Here is a 17,470-nt window from a genome sequence, read left to right on the forward strand (position 1 = left end):
ATGAGGCTTCTCCAGCAAAGTCTCTCTCTATAAATACCGTGTATATATACATACAGATACTCATACATACACCAATACTAACCCACAGACAAAGCTGGGTGCCTGGAGCACTGGCTAGCGACATGTTAACACACCAGAAAAAGTAGTCATTGTTCCTGCTCCCAGAAGATCAAGTCATAAGTCATGATCTTTAAACATTCAGGGAAAATTCAGAGGATTCCATTAATTAAAGGAGGGAGGAAGATGCTGTCAAAATGACGAAGTACAGACTAAGTGAAATTGCAAAGAAAATAAAAACCGGGAACAATTGAGGCCTAGTTGTGAAGTTCGATAGCTGTAAACCGCAATCTTCAAATTTGGATAGATTTTTTTTTCTTTTTCCTGTTGCTATGGAAACTTGGGAGTCAAGCTTCAGACGTCAGGAATTCTCACAGACCTGAGTAGAGAGGGTTCAGAGTTAAGTCGGTAATATCACCACTCAATTCAAAACATTTTAGCTAAAAACTAGATAAATAACAGGCAAGCTATAATAAACACATTTTAAACATCACACGACTTTGGGGGAATTTTTTTTTCCCTTAAGGATCACATTGGAAGACAGAATGAATAGTTATATTGTAAAAAGCTGGACTTCTCTCAAAATGCTCATGGTGACTTCAGACGCCAAACATCGCTCAGACCGAGAGCTGCCATTACCACTGTTACCAATGAGCCTTATGTCTTTGTCTCTTAGCACAGAGCTTGGCTATTTTACGAGCACGCTATGTATCTTAGAGATGGGTGATTGTCCCATATATGTATTGACTTCCTGTGACTATATATACATATTGACTTAAGGATCACAAGTCACAAAGCAAGATACCTATTGGTGGTTCTTTAAACATGATATGCTTTTATTTTATTTTGAGACAGGGTCTCATTCTGTTGCCCAGGCTGGAGTGCAGTGGTACAATCTTGGCTCACTGCAACCCCTGCCTCCTGGGCTCAAGCGATCCTCCCACCTTAGTCTCTGGAGTAGCTAGGAGTACAGGCATGCACGGCCATGCCTGGCTAATTTTTGTATTTTTTGTAGAGATGGAGTTTCGCCATGTTGCCCAGGCTGGTCTTGAACTCCTGGCCTCAAGCGATCTTCCCATCTTGGCCTCCCAAAGTGCTGGGATTATAGGCTCACCTGTGAGCCACTGCACCTGGCCCAAATGTGGTATATTAATTTCCTGTTGCTCCTGAAACAAATGGCCATAAAGTTCAAAAACACAAATCTATTCTCTTACAGTTCTGGAAGTCAGAAGACTGAGATGAGTCTTATGGGGCTAAAATCAGTGTTGGCCGGGCTGTGCTACTTCTGGACGCTCTAGGAAAGCATCCGTTCCCTTGCCTTTCCTGGCCTCTAAGGGCTGCCTGCATCCCTTGGCTCACGGCCCCTTCCTTCATCTTCAGAGGCAGCACTGCAGCATCATCTTCTCTTTTTCACCTCTCGCCTCCCTCTGTTTCTGTCATCGTACGGTCTGTTTCTAATTGACTCTTCCTTTGTCCCTCTTATAAGGACTGTGTGATTATATCAGGCTCACCTGGCTAATCCAGGATAATCTCCCCATCTCAAAATCCTTCACTTAGTCACATCTGAGAAGTCTTTTATTTTTTTTTTTTTTTGAGACAGAGTCTTACTTTGTTGCTCAGGCTGGAGTGCATTCGTACAATCTCGGCTCACTGCAATCTCCGCCTCCCAGGTTTGAGCTATTCTCGTGCCTCAGCCTCCTGAGTATCTGGGATGACAGGCGCCTGCCCGAAGTCTCTTTTGCCCTATAAGGTAACATGTTCACAGGTTCCAGGGATTAGGATGAGGAGTACATCTTTGGGGGCCATTACTCAGCCAATCACGAAAGTAGCATCGTGTTCCCAGAGGAAAAAAGGCATCTCTTGGCAGACTGTGTTGCAGACTTTGAGAACGTCACTCGTGTAGAAAACTTCACAGAAAGAGACATCAGCATAGTGTGCATTCAAGAGCCTGTCTTCCCAGCGCCTGCTCATGGCTCCTCCTTATGGCCAGCTGGGGGGCTGGCTCCACTGTGGAGTCTGTCACTCTGCTCAACTCAGCAATGTTGGCTGGGAGAGGCTCTGGCTCTAGGATGCTCAGATCCATTTTCAAAATGAGGCATGTTTTTGCCTGCGTTTTTCTTGTTTTGCCACCTTACTCCTCGCAAGCACGTTTTGTCTGTGCAATTCCAGCAGAGGTGTGAATTCCAGCCCAGGACTAAGAGTTCACGAACCTGAGTAAACTATTGTGTCTACAGTAATAGTTGCCAAAGCCCTTCCTCACTCTCAGGCTTCTGTTACAGTCTTGCCCCATCAAAAGAAGGAAAAAAAAAAAGGAATTAATCAGTCTCCAAGTGCTGTGTACTCATTTATCTGACTTTTCTTCTCACTCCTACTGATACCCTAGTCCTGCCTGCATCCAAAAGTGCCCACTGAAGACAGGCTGCTCTCTGCTCAGAACTTCGGATGTTTTGAGGCACTCTTTTCATTTTTACAATGATTAGGTCTCATTTATACCCCATGCTGCAAGACAGTTGTAAAATATGAACTATTTTTGCAAAAGCCTATTAGAAAAATGTTAAGATGTTGTTTTGGGTTGGATACGTATTCCTCTTTATTGTTTTAAATGGGCAAAAGCCATTGATGTTGTCAGGGTGGTAGAATGTCTCCACTTTCTGTATCTAATTTTGGCTAGAGAGCAGAGTGGGGTTTCTCAGCCTCAGCACTACTGACATTTGGGGTTGGATAATTCTTTGTGGGGGGTGCTGTTGTGTGTATGGGAGGACGCTTAGCAGCACCCTTACCCTCCACCCACTAGATGCCACTAGTGGCGTCCTGCCAGGCATAATAATCAAAATGTCTCTAGACATTTCAACTGTGTCTTGGGAGGCAAATTAGTTAAAAAAACAAAACAAAACAAAACAAAAACAAAAAACAAAAAACAAAACAAAACAAAACAAAACAAAACAGCTTTGGCTGCATAAAATCCACTAAATAGGCTCCAATCTCTTGTTTTCAAATTAAAGTCTCAAATTCCTGTTTTAAGTCAATTTAGATGATAACATAAGTGATTCCTCCCAGGGCTATTGAGATGGTTACTTGAGGATATTTATTTAATTTATGTAAAGCCCTTAGCTTGCATGTGCAAGGTGCACGGAAAGCCCTCAAGGGTCAACTGTCAATGTCCATAATGTCATGTCGCTTTGAGGGACCACAGCTCCTCTGCAAAGCATGACTGTGGCCGTCTGTAGGCTGAGGACAGCCCACTCTGCCTGGGTTTAATGACTTTGCAGGCCCTGTGTCCACCCATAATAGGTTTCACAATAGAAAGGAACAAAATACTGATACACTTTAGGAAATTCTAGAAAAGACAAAACCGTTATTAGACAAAGCAGATCAGTGAGAGCCTGGATTGTGGAAAGGGGATCAAGAGCAAAGGAAACTGTATTTTGACTAGGGTGTGGTATAAAATTCTGTACACTTACCAAAATGCATCAAACTGTACACTTGCAATGGATGCATTTTGTTGTATGCAAACAATACATTGAAAAATAAAATTTAAAAAGTGTTTAGTGGCTATCTTTTGCTCATCTTGGCTTTTTTTGTTTGTTTTTTTTGAGACAGACACTCCAGCTCTGTTGCCCAGGCTGGAGTGCAGTGGCGCAATCTTGGCTCACTGCAACTTCCGACTCCTGGGTTCAAGCGATTCTCCTGCCTCAGCCTCCTGAGTAGGTGGGATTATAGGCGTGTGCCGCCACGCCCAGCTAATTTTTGTATTTTTAGTAGAGATGGGGTTTCACCATGTTCTTCAGGCTGATCTTGAACTCCTGACCTTGTGATCCCCCCGCCTCGGCCTCCCAAAGTGCTGGGATTATACGTGTGAGCCACCCTGCCCAGCCAGGCATGCACATTTTATTTTTATTTTTTTGAGATGGAGTCTCGCTCTGTTCTACAGGCTGCAGTACAGTGGCATGATCTCAGCTTACTGCACCCTCTGCCTCCCAAGCTCACTTGATTCTCCTGCCTCAGCCTCCCGAGTAGCTGGGATTACAGGTGTGTGCCACCATGCCCAGGTAATTTTTATAGCTTTAGTAGAGATGGGTTTCACCATGTTGGCCAGGCTGGTCTTGAACTCCTGACCTCAGATGGTCGGCCCACCTAGGCTTCCCAAACTGCTGGGATTAAAAGGCGTGAGCCACTGTGCCTGTTCCACATTTTATTTAATGTTAATTTTTAGCTGACATGGGATGGGGCTTTTCTTCTTTTTTTCAGAGATGGGGTCTCACTATGTTGCCGAGGCTGGTCTCAAACTGCTAGCCTCATCCAATCCTCCCACCTCAGTCTCCCAAAGTGCTGGGATTATAGGCATGAGCCACTGTGCCCTGCCCACTCACCTCTTTAAACTTCTTTATTGTGTCTGAGTTTGTCTACCTCCTAAGCCCCATATAGAGACATTTAATTTTGGTGTTTGTTAAGATAGTTCATCACCTGAACTGTACTTTTACATTCTTGCTAATGCTGGTTAATTAAGCCTAAAGCAATGGTCAGAAACGGTTTCCGGGCAAGTTCTTTTTTTGAGACTTGCCATACCGTACAAAGTCGTGCTAGAAAAACCACAGAAACTGCTTAATGGCAATGTGGGCTTACTTCAATGGGAGGGCGCTAAGGGAAGAATTACACATCTGCTTCATGCCACTGACACGCACTTCATACAACAACAACCGGGCCAGGTGTGGTGGCTCACGCCTGTAATCCCAGCACTTTGGGAGGCCGAGGCGGGCGGATCACCAGGTCAGGAGATTGAGACCATCCTGGCTAACACGGTGAAACCCCGTCTCTACTAAAAATACAAAAACAAAATTAGCCGGTCATAGTGGCGGGAACCTGTAGTCTCAGCTACTCAGGAGGCTGAGGCAGGAGAAGGGCGTGAACCCAGGAGGTGGAGCTTCCAGTGAGCAGAGACCGCACCACTGCACTCCAGCCTGGGCTACAGAGCGAGACTCCGTCTAAAAAAAAAAAAAAAAAACTGACAGTAAAAATAATTTCATTTTCATTTTTTATTACTTTCAATATCGTTAGTTTTATTTCCTTTATTTTCAGATGTCAAAGAAGGAAATGCAGATCCTTCAGTTCAACTCTCAGTTGCAGTAAAGCCACCTACGGGATCAGATCATACTAAACTGAAATGTTGTTATTATCCTTTTCCATAAGGGAGGCAGTCAATGGTGAATGCTGGCCTCACTGATTACTCGCCTGGGGACCTTTCTGAGGATCAGTTTTCTTATCTAGAAAATGGGACAACTGCCAGACCACTGAAGAAAATATAGAAAACAGCCCCCAAACATCAGCATGTTTGGTTGCTGCTGGTGTACTCGGATCTGAGTATTTTTTCTTACCATGAGTGTGACGTGATTATCTTCTCCTACAACACACTGTAGTTTTATGAACGATGCTTTAAAGAGGGAAGGGCCAGAGAGTTAATATTTTCGGCTTCTTGGACCAGGTGTCTCTGTGGCAGCTACTCAGCTCTGCCACTGTAGCAGAGAACAGCCAGAGGCAATATGGAAATGATAGGTGTGGCTGTGTTCTAATAAAACTTTATTTACTCAAATGGGCAGTAGGCCAGATTTGGTCTGTGGCTTAGACTTTGCTGACCCTGCTTTAAAGAAGTATCAAAGAGATTCTACCAGCTGATTTCCTTGCTCCCAAAATTCTTGTAAGGACTACGGCTAAGTTAGGAAGTTATGTACTTTAAAAGCTAATTTCAGGCCTGGCATGGTGGCTCACACCTGTAATCCCAGCACTTAGGGAGGCTGAGGCGGGTGGATCACTTGAAGTCAGGAGTTTCAGACCAGCCTGGCCAACATGGCGAAACCCTGTCTCTACTAAAAATTCAAAAAAATTAGCGGGGCGTGGTGGCAGGCACCTGTAATCCCAGCTACTTAGGAGGCTGAGGCAGGAGAATCACTTGAACCTGGGAGGCGGAGGTTGCAGTGAGTCGAAATCGCACCCGTGAACTCCAGCCTGGGTGACAGAGTGAGACTCAGCCTCAAAAAAAAAAAAAGAAAGCTACTAATTTCAGTGTGTTTTGAAATCACCCTCCTCCTTCTCCAATCCTTGCTTAAAGGTTTAAGCTCACTTCTGTGCAGCCTCTTCTCAATGTCACATAAATGGTAGCACACGTAGGTCAGCCACTTTGATGTCTGCTCTTATGCATTTGAGCAGTCGGGCACTGGTGGTTACCTGTTCCTGCTACCTCTGACCCAGATTCTCACATGTCTTATTATGTCCGTCCCTTTTTGGTTAGGAAGAATGTCTTGGACTAGGTATATAATAAAACATGAATCACGACATTTGGCAGGCATCTCTAACATTTAAACAAACAATATTAGAAAATTCTATGCCTTTTATACATGACCAGACCAAGGGTATTTTTGAAGGTAAGTGGTAACACCTGTTTTTAACTGTTTTTTTGGGGGGCTGAAACTACCTGTCTTTGTGGAGCAAACCACTAGAGTGTCAACCGAGTACCTTTCCAGCTACACAGGGAGATCCAGAGTTTCATTTTGGGAATAATTTCGACTTTACATACAGGTGCCCCTACTTACAGTGGGATACAATCATGTGATGCTAGAAGGGATGGCTCCCCTTAGATGAGCACATAAAGGACATTTGCTATTTCACAGCTAGTGTACCTGTGTCTGTCTTTTATCAGCAATACCAACTGTGAAGCAATTCTTTAGGGATTATCGGGCAATTCTGCCTTAGATTAACTTGACCCAAGAGCTCAGCTGAGAGATGAGAAGTGGGAAATCCCTGGGAACCTGCTCATGATTGACATCTGTAGATCAGGAGTCTCAAAGTGAGGACCACAAGAAAATCTCTTGTTGGTAAGAAAAAATACTGCCAAGTCTTTTTTTTTAAATCTAAAAAAAAAAAATTCAATGTTTACTAATACTTAACATGTGGAGTGTTGGTAGCAGAATGTGTATTATTATAAAAATATTGTATAAAAATAACCAAACACTGGGCTTTGAGCTAGAGGCCCCTGTCACCTGCGATGTTGACGCCATAGGTTAGATGGGCCTGGAAATCTGTATTTTAAAAAGCAGGGGCACAGCGGCTCTGGTCTTGATTTAAAACATTTGCAGTCCGGAGTAGCTGACCCATGAGCAGGGTCCTGCTGTGCCTTCGTTCTTCGAAGAGATGTCACGGAGTCAGGCTTTGATGTCCAGAAATTGGATTCACAGAGGGCGATGTGTGATGTAACCCCCTTAATTGTCTTCTTTCTGGGTACACACACGTGCGTGCACACAAACATATATGTACATGTGCATATGCATTCCCACTACACACACATAGAATTTTTATCTCTTTGCAATCACATAGGAAGTACTGTTCTCCAATTTATCCAAACTCTGTTATACTTGAGTTCCACTTGCTCCTGGGTCTCTGCAAGTGCTGTTTTTCGCTCTGTCGCTTAGGCTGGAGCGCAGTGGTGTGGTCTCGGCTCACTGCAACCTCTGCCTGGCAGGTTCAAGCGATTCTCCTGCCTCAGCCTCCCAAGTAGCTGGGATTACAGGTGCTTGCCACCATGCCTGGCTAATTTTTGTATTTTTAGTGGAGACGGGGTTTCGCCATGTTGGCCAGGCTGGTCTTGAACTCCTGACCTCAAGTGATTTGCCTGCCTTGGCCTCCCAAAGTGCTGGGATTACGGGGGTGAGCCACTGCACCTGGCTGCAAGCATTGCTTGTAGAGCAGTGGCTTCTGAGTGCTGCTCTTTGGGCAGTGCTGAGCTTGTGGTCTGTCTACCGCTCACTCCAGAAGCTGGTGGAAAATGGAGATCTCTTACTGTGTAGCGGTGGTCATAGTAAATGATTCGAATGTGTCTGCTGATAAGGGAATCCAGTGCACCGCATTCAAATGACAGGATCCTCCAGCAGTAGGAATAAATGGAGCAGAGCGGGGTTCAGCCAAGGAAGGCTGTGGGCTGACTCTAACCTCAAGTCCGTGTTTGGAGAGCTCCCAGGCAAAGAAGGGTTTTCATGGTTTTAAAGTATGGTACAAAAGACAGAAACAAACAAACAAACAAAAAACAATAAAGATGAATATGTGACAGAGACTAATATGGCCCACAAAGCCATCTGGCCCTTTACAGAAAAAGTTTGCTGAATGCTGAATTAGAGCAACGTGGATGCACCTTGTGAATGTAACACAGGCAGGAAGAAAAGAAAGTCACAGAATGGTATGCCCAATACAATATGAATTACAGGAGGTTTTACAAACTGCACAAAATAGAACTGTATGTGTTATGTGTGAATGTGTGTGAGTGTGTGTATGTGTGTGTTTGTGTGTAGTAAAACGATAAAACATCTGGACACACACATGAATAGCTAATTCATGGTAGCTATTGTTTCTGAGGAGACAGAACAGGAAATAAAATTGGGCAGAGAAACACAGGCAATTTTACCTTTGCCTGTAATATTTTATTTTTGAAGAAAGAGAAAGGAAGGGGCCGGGTGTGGTGGCTCACACCTGTAATCCTAGCACTTGGGGAGGCTGAGGCAGGCAGATTACCTGAGGTCAGGGGTTTGAGACCAGCCTGGCCAACATGGTGAAACCTCATCTCTACTAAAAATACAAAAATTAGCCGAGCATGGTGGTGCATGCCTGTAATCCTAGCTACCTGGGAGGCTGAGGCAGGAGAATCACTTGAACCTGGGAGATGGAGATTGCAGTAAGCTGAGATGACGCCACTGTACTTCAGCCTGGGCGACAGAGTGAAACTCTGTCTCAAAAAAACAAAACAAACAAACAAAAAAACAAATAAAGAAAAGAAAAAGGAAGGAAGAAAAAAAGAACAAAAGAGGGAGAAATATATGTTTCCTTTCATTTATCCATCTGTCTGTCCATGCGTCCGTTCATTCCCATTCCCCAACCCCCTATTCCCCAACCTCAAGTTGTAATCCAGACCACAAATGAAAGTTTCTAGGGCAATGAACCCAGGAATTCGTATTTTAAAAACGTTTCCTAAGTGGTTCTGATGTGCAGCAGCATTTAGGAACTACCACTGCAATTAACATGTTGCTCTTATCACACAGTGGCAATTGTGTACAGTGGGCCAATGAGAGGCTCAGGCCAAATTTAGCATCAGTTAACTCCATCCCCAGCTCTTCCTAGTTGGTTTCTCTTCCTTGTCAAGTTTAACTTCCTGTCTGGTTCACATTTTAATTCTGTAAGCTTCTGAAACACTTTTTGGAAAGTTGGTGCTATAGAAATTCTCATACTGGATGTGTTCTGTCATCTCATTGTACCATCCTCCTTGGAGGAGGTGCCAGAAAACCTGGCACCATCGGTAGCAAACATCATCACACTCATATTCTTAAATTTACTCTCTTCCACCTGTTTCCTATTGAGCTGTGAACTGGAGGAACCAGCAAGTGTTTAGGGTGGGGACGGAGGACACTGTTAGAATGCCTAGGGGAGGCTGTACCTAAATGTTAGAGTCACTCACCAGGACAGTCCTGATTTCCCAGTGTCTTTGGACCACCTTGTGAGGCTTTAAATTGGACAAATGTCTAAGCTGCCCTTCCAGCCATAGGGTAGGGCCCAGGTATGGGTAGCTACGTTTAAAAGTTCCCCAGGTGCTTCTGTTGTGCAGCCAGACTTCAGATCCACCACCATCTCCGCAGCTGATACTACGCAAGAGTGACTTGCAGGTTGCTAGTGATGACTCAGCAAACCAGGCCCCAGACAGTATACCCTCACGAAGGGAACATTCCTACACTCTAGAAATCTAGGCCTAGGATATCTGTCAGCAAAGCAAGGGGGCAAACAAGCATAATGTGTTGCTATAAATTCATGGTATCTGCTATGGTCTGAAGTTTCTGCCCCTCCAAAATTTATATGCTGAAACCTGATCCCCAAGGGGATGGTATTAGGAGGGTGGGCCTTTGGGAAATTAGTGGGTCAGGAAGTCAGTGTCCTCATGGATGGGATGGGATGAGATGCCCCAGAGAGCTGCCTTGCCTCTGCCATCATGTGAAAATGCAGGGAGAAGGTGCCACATGTGAACCAGAAAGTGGGCTTTCACTAGACAGTGAATCTGCCAGCATTTTGTTCTTGGACTTCTCAGCCTCCAGAACCACGAGCAATACATTTCTGTTATTTATAAGCCACCCAGTTTATAGTATTTTATTATAGCAGCCTGAATGGACTAAGACAGTAACCAATCTCCTCTGGACCACCCCTGCTCAATGTTCAGCTCAACTGCTATACAGCCAAATTATTTGCCCTTTGACAAGGTTTCCTAATTTCTTCTCAGCCCCCAGTCCCATCTCTATCCCTTCATCTGAAATTGTTTCTACTTTACAGAAGAGACTCAGGAGAAGCCTCCGAGGGGCAGCCTCCTGACTTCTATCGTCTCTCTCTCTTTGCAGAAGATAAAGTTAGAAAGCCAGTGAGATAATCGAGGTTAAGTGAACATTAGACAGGAGGGTGGAGGCAGGGATGGATGGAAAGTGTTGGACCCTTAGACTCTGGTGGGCTTGGCAGTGGGAAGATTGAGAAGGAGACATGGGGGTGATGGTGATGATGATGGTGGTGATAGAATCATCAGAGGCAAGTCAGGCAGAGGGGCAGGTCAGGAGGGGAAGATGATATGTTCGCTTTCAGAAATGCCCAGTCTGAAGGGCCCTGAAGGGCCAGTGAGATGCTATAACGGCTTCTTCTTTCTTTCTTTTTGAGACAGAGTCTCGCTCTGTCACCCAGGTTGGAGTGCAATGGCACGGTCTCAGCTCACTGAAACCTCTGCCTTCCGGGTTCAAGAGATTCTGCTGCCTCAGCCTCCCGAGTAGCTGAGACTATAGGCATGTGCCACCATGCCTCGCTAATTTTTGTATTTTTAGTAGACACAGGTTTCACCATGTTGACCAGGCTGGTCTTGAACTCCTGACCTCAAATGATCCACCCACCTCGGCCTCCCAAAGTGGTAGGATTATAGACGTGAACCACCATGCCCGGCCCTTCTTTTTCTTTCTACTCACAGGACTCTGGTCTTGCACAGAGCTTCATACACATGAACGTCCAATGCTGTAGTATGTGATTTCCTGGCAGCTCACCACTGTCACTAGGATATAAAACCTTCTGTTTTCTTTTTCTGTCAATTTCCCAACTCCCTAATTCGCAGTTATACTGATACCTTCTCAAAAGGTAAATAGCAAGGCCCAAAAGCCTTTTGGATGGTAACAGTTGTATATGAGTAACTGTAAAGTTAACATTGGACTAGTATTTCATAAATAAGGAATATCTGACGTATGTATTTATTCCTTTTATCCTTACATCTATATTACTTGGCATAATAATTCATTTGTTTAAAATAATGTGTCATTATGTTATAGTCATTATTACTAGCCAGTGAAAAAACAGTGTGAATTATGCATTTATCATTTGCCCTGAAGCCCAACCTCCATCCATAAATTCTCACAACTATTCTCAGAAAGTCTCATAATATCTGTTTTAACCTTGCAAAAGATGATTCTGCATAATGCAGAGAGAAACAGGCCTCTAATAGACCAGTTAACTAATCCGGGTGCATTTTCTTTAGCTCCAGTTGCGTGGCAGCTGTAGGAAGTTTTGCTTACCACCTAGTTTGCAGGCTAGCAATGAACACCTTTGCACAATTCCTCAGACTGGCTGGCAGGGATTGTTAAGATGTCTTTAAACATTAGTGGGAGCACTTTTACATATAACATGTTCTATCATACAGACATACACTAAAGATGAATGATTCTTCCGGGAAACATCTTCTTGGAAAGGTATATGGGAAAACGCTGGCTTCACGAACCCCGTGAAGTTACAATTTCCTATTTGTGCATGCACTAGAGTTAGGTCAACTTACAAGCTAAGCTGAAGAGGCTGAGGATCAAGAGTGAGGGCAGGCTGAAGCGCAGGGCCCCTGCCGCGTTGCAGTCCACTTTGGAATTCCTGCAGGAGCACACTTGTACCCTGAGATCTGTGATATTCGTCATGGGTGGTTTCCCTGAATCTGTCACCATGATGGGCAGGTTGTAGTTTGCTTTGTTCAGATTTTGAAGAAGGCTTACCAGGGCGTGTGTATCTGTAAAGGCAAGGAGGGTTCTGGTGAGAGCAGATGAGACTTTTTCCAATAAAAGAGTGAGGTTTTGATGACTAAAATCACACCAAACAGGCATTGCGTTTTCATTTATAATCGTGCGAATGCTTAAATTTAAATTCATTAACATCAAGTGAAAATACCAGTTCAGATCCTCAGTGGCACCTGCCACATTCCAAGTGCCCAGAAGCCACACATGGCTGGTGGCTCCTGTAATGAACAGCACAGAGACAGAGTGTTTCCATCACCAGAGTTCTGTGCCTCGGAGTGATTATAATCAATTTCAAGGAGAGCTCCTTTCATGAAGATGGTTGATTACCAAGAACTCCTCCCTGCAAATTTATTACACGAAAAAGCCATCTTGACAAACACTGCGTTCCACATCTACAAAGCTAAGGTGAAAATCCACCTGCTGTCAACGTGGGCAGGACCCTGATGTGTTATCATGGAGATGGGTTCTATAGCCTACATTTTTCGTCTTTAGTTTTTTTTTTTTTTTTTGAGACAAGGTCTCACTCTGTTGCCCAGCCTGGAGTGCAATGGTGCAATCTCGGCTCATTGCAACCTCTGCATCCTCGGTTCAAACGATTCTCCTGCCTCAGCCTCCTGAGTAGCTGGGATTACAGGCACACACTACTATGCCCGGCTAATTTTTGAATTTTTAGTAGTGATGGGGTTTCACCATATTGGCCATGCTGGTCTCAAACTCCTGACCTCAGGTGATCTGCCTGCCTCGGCCTCCCAAAATGCTGGGATTACAGGTGTGAGCCACTGCGTCCAGCCTTGTTTTTGTTTTTTAAATCAATCCTTAGTCCACAGCTCTAGATTTGGGTGGGAACCCACAACATAGAGACTGGATCTTTAAGCTTCCCCTCCACTTCCCTAATGTCATGTGCGGTGGCAATAGCCACCATCACCCAGGCCCCTGGGTGACACTTGGCAGTGTCTGCACCAGCTGGCCTATTCTTTAGCCTTGGGATAAAGTCACTCACATGATTAGGGGCATATGTATTTTTAAGTGTCCCTTTCTGGGAATAAGCAGGGCTAAACATTCAGAAAAAAAAATGTGAGACAACAAAATCATTTAGAAGGCATTTATCTATTAGGTAAAACCAGGAGAAAAAACAAGAGAGTAATGACAGGGAAATAAAAATAGATGAAACATGATCATTACCAGAAAGTGACAGCAGCAGCAATGACTAATATGATGGTCACCTAGTGAGATGGCAGATTAAATCAAATAGCATTTTCCCATCTTCCTTCAGCAGAGGAGAAATTTTTTTTCTTTTATTAAGTTTAAGTTCCGGAGTACATGAGCAGGATGTGCAGGTTTGTTCCACAGGTAAACGTGTGCCATGGTACGTTGCTGCACAAATCATCCCATCATCTAGGTATTAAGCCCCGCATGCATTGGCTATTTATCCTGATGCTCACCCCCCTCTTCACCCCACACCCCCCGAAAAAAGAAACTCTTGAATGAGAAAGTTCCAATTGGAAAGACCTGGAGATGCTTATTCAAATTGGCTGTAGCCATAAAAACTAGCAAATAAAACACTAACCCCTCAAACAAGAGAAGGGCTGTTTTAATTAAAAATAATCAGTATAACAGAATTCATTATTTAAAAAGCAATAAAACAGACAAACAGGCAAATAGAATCAATAACAAGCCAAAGGCACTAATAAAATAAGATGGGAGATAGGGCTATAACAATAGATATGAGATTTTTAAATAGAAAATGTTATGCACAATTGTTCAATACATTTGCAAAACCTAAAGAAATGGGTAATTCTCTGTGTCCCTCAAAAGTTCTACCACTGATATAAGAAGTGGGAACTCTGACGGGGTCAACAGCAGGATAAGTATATTATTGAAGACATAGTGTCTAATGTCTTTCTTTTTCTTTTTTCTTTTACTTTATTGGAAGACAAGGTGAACTTGGTAGTTAGTTTACATTTGGGGAAGAAAGCGAGTGAGATTGTGGATATAGGGCTACTCCATATTAATACGTTGGTGTTTCAGTCTTAATAAGGCAACTGATAGAAGTTGGGTTAAATTTTGAATTCCATCTGCCTATTTGGAAGGACTGGTGGGAGGAGACATTGCTTGCAAGTTTCATAAAGGAGAAAGAAGACACATGGAAGAAGACATCAAAGTCAATGATGGCCAAGGATTTGAAAGAAAAGCCAAGGTCATCATCAGACCAAGTCAAGTTTGAGGAGGTCGGCAGCACACTATGGAAGGTTGGAGGTTGAAAACTATCAAGATTCTTATCCTAGCGCTTCTTTTTCCTTTAGTCTTTTATGATGGCAGGTACACCATGAAAAGTCTCTCCAATGCGCTGGTGAAAATTAATATTAACACAGTTCTCTGTCTCTGAGATTGGAGAGACAGGTGAGCCAAGAGATGGCTGGGGAGAAGCAGAGACTCCTGTCTTTTGAAGGCCTGAGACTGGGCAGGTTGACCAATATTCTTGCAAGCTAGTTACAAACAAAGAATCTGTGGAGTTTAATTAAAAGAAAAAAGGAAGAGAAAGAGGAAGAACAAAGAATCACAGTCTTGCGGCTGGGAACTCTGGGATGGCAGAAACTACAGATTAGTTAAGAGAAAGTTCACTACTGGGTGATGGGGACAGTAAAAGCCTAGATTTCACCACTATGCAAAGTATGTACGTAAAAACCTGCAGTTGTGCCCCCTAAATATATGAAAATTTTAAAGAGAGAATATTGGAGTTATACTAAATAGTGCATGTAGCAGACAGGTTACGATATACAACACAGGGTGTACAGTATAGAAAACATCGGGGAGGGGCCGGGCGCGGTGGCTCACGCTTGTAATCCCAGCACTTTGGGAGGCCGAGGCGGGCGGATCAAGAGGTCAGGAGATCGAGACCACGGTGAAACCCCGTCTCTACTAAAAATACAAAAAATTCTCCGGGCGTGGTGGCGGGCGCCTGTCGTCCCAGCTACTCGGAGAGGCTGAGGCAGGAGAGTGGCGTGAACCTGGGAGGCGGAGCTTGCAGTGAGCCGAGATTGCGCTACTGCTCTCTAGCCTCGGCGACAGAGCAAGACTCCGTCTCAAAAAAAAAAAGAAAACTTTGGGGAGGAAGCAGAAGAGAAAATGTCTATGTTTGAAACAGATATTCAATATTTTTATAAATTGCATTTGTTTGTTGGTGGGAAAATTGTCAGTATTTGTAATATGCCAATAACTTAAAATGAACCAAATGAGAATACATGAGAGAACAGTAGAGAAAGAGCATTTTGGGAAAGAGAAACTAAACTGAAAGCTGGAAGAATAGGGAGAAATGCTTTAGCCAGACTTACTGTTGATCTTGGAGATCTTCCAGACTTTATCGGGAACAGCTTGTTTGTGGATTTCAAATTTGAAAGGATCTGTATTCGGGTGAAGATCCTTATCTGAGGCTCCCAAAATGACTACACTGAGGTTTTTGGCGTCATCACAGACTTCAGCGACTGTGGGGTAAATGAAGGGGGCATTGTCGTTCACGTCCTCCAGTGTTATCAGCAAAGTCCCAGTGCCCGTAGCGGGAGGGTTGCCTGTGGGAAAAAGGGAAGATGTTGGTATGCAACTGGTATATACGAGAGCAATTTACCATAGTACTTTTTGCATTGGAAACCTAGTACGTTTTGTAGTTATTTTATTTTTTGAGATGGGGTCTCACTCTATCACCCACACTGGAACGCAGTGGTGTCATCATGGCTCACTGCAGCCACAACCTCCTGGGCTCAAGCAATACTACCACTTCAGTATCCCAAGTAGCTGGGACCACAGGCGCACGCCACCACACCTGGCTAACGTTATTTTTTTAGCGTTTGCATCTAAGAGGATAATTTTTGTATTTTTTGTAGAGAAGGAGTCTCACTGTGTTACCCAGGCTGATTTCAAACTCCTGGCCTCAAGCAATCCGCCTGCCTCAGACACCCAAAGTGTTGTGATCACAGGCGCGAGCCACCGTGCCCAGCCCATTTCTCAGTTATTATTAATACTTGCAAGCAAGACTAACAATAATAGATTTTTTTGGTATAAAGTTTAGTGGTTTACAAAGCCCTTTATCATATATAAGACTTTTTGTTTTTTTTGAGACAGAGTCTCTGTTGCCCAAGCTGGAGTGCAATGGCACGATCTCGACTCACACTGCAACCTCCACCTCCCGGGTTCAAGTGATTCCCCTGCCTCAGCCTCCTGAGTAGCTGGGACTACAGGCACCTGCCATCATGCCCGGCTAATTTTTTTGTATTTTTATTAGAGATGGGGTTTTGCTTAATACTTTATCTTTAGAATATGAAGCTTCTGACACACACTGAAAAGTCATTCTCACACACTGAAATCTGTTCAAAGAATGGGGCCAGGCTGGTCTCAAACTCCTGACCTCGTGATCCGCCTGCCTAGGCCTCCCAAAGTGCTGGGAATACAAGCATAAGCCACCTCACCCGGCCTTAAGACTTTTGATTGAAGTTCTTTAGGCTTAATACCTTATCTTTAGAATATGAAGCTTCTGACACACACTGAAAAGTCATTCTCACACACTGAAATCTGTTCAAAGAATGGAGATAAATATGACTTTTCCTCGCTTATCAAATTAAACCTTTTACATAAGTAGCCAGGTATTCACGCATGTTGGTGGTAGCGGGAGGATGGAGTCTCCGTGAGAAACGGCCATAGCTTCACTGCTGTAGCTCTATCTAGGGAGCTGACTAAAGAGGGAAAGATTAAATCCGAGGTATTTTCTTCTGGGCGTGAAAAAGCGTCTCAGACGGCCGATGGTGCCACTGGGGGCTGGGGTGGCTGACCCTGCTGGACAGGACAGATTTAGGAAGCTGGGTTAGTGATGAGAAATGACATCACTAGCTGGCTACAGGGGCATAGAAGCAATGATCATATACTCTTTGAGCCTTATTTTTAAAGCCTTGTTTTTTTCCTAATATTTCAGCTACTTCCTGAAATGTTTTTCATTTTAGGAAATACTATTTTAAGATAATGGCCCTCATAATCACCAATCTAATAATGTCTTTCTTTTCTTTCTTTCTTTCTTTTTTTTTTTTTTTGAGACAGAGTCTCGCTCTGTCACCCAGGCTAGAATGCAGTGGTGGGGTCTCGGCTCACTGCAACCTCTACTTCCTGGGTTCAAGTGATTCTCATGCCTCAGCCACCCAAGTAGCTGGGATTACAAGTGTACACCACAATACCCAGCTAATTTTTGTAGTTTTAGTAGAGACGACGTTTCACCACGTTGGTCAGGCTGGTCTCAAACGCCTGACTTCAAGTGATCCACCCGCCTCGGC

General features: G+C 44.0%; 1 protein-coding gene across 2 annotated transcripts in view; it reads right to left on the minus strand.

Moving 5' to 3' along the window:
* Positions 1-208: 208 nt before the first annotated feature.
* The window catches only part of CDH13 (cadherin 13), a 1,184,027-nt gene continuing 1,166,765 nt past the window's right edge, over positions 209-17,470 (minus strand). For both annotated transcript variants that reach the window (XM_032156331.2, XM_032156329.2), the window contains 3 exons: positions 15,491-15,724; positions 11,933-12,151; positions 209-436 (listed from right to left, as the gene is read on the minus strand). In XM_032156331.2, coding sequence (XP_032012222.1) covers positions 429-436; positions 11,933-12,151; positions 15,491-15,724 — 461 coding nt within the window. In that variant the 3' untranslated portion in view covers positions 209-428. The remainder of the gene's footprint in view (positions 437-11,932; positions 12,152-15,490; positions 15,725-17,470) is intronic.

This window comes from Hylobates moloch, unplaced genomic scaffold, assembly GCF_009828535.3.
Source record: "Hylobates moloch isolate HMO894 unplaced genomic scaffold, HMol_V3 SCAFFOLD_6, whole genome shotgun sequence".
In the NCBI taxonomy this organism is placed as follows: domain Eukaryota; kingdom Metazoa; phylum Chordata; class Mammalia; order Primates; family Hylobatidae; genus Hylobates; species Hylobates moloch.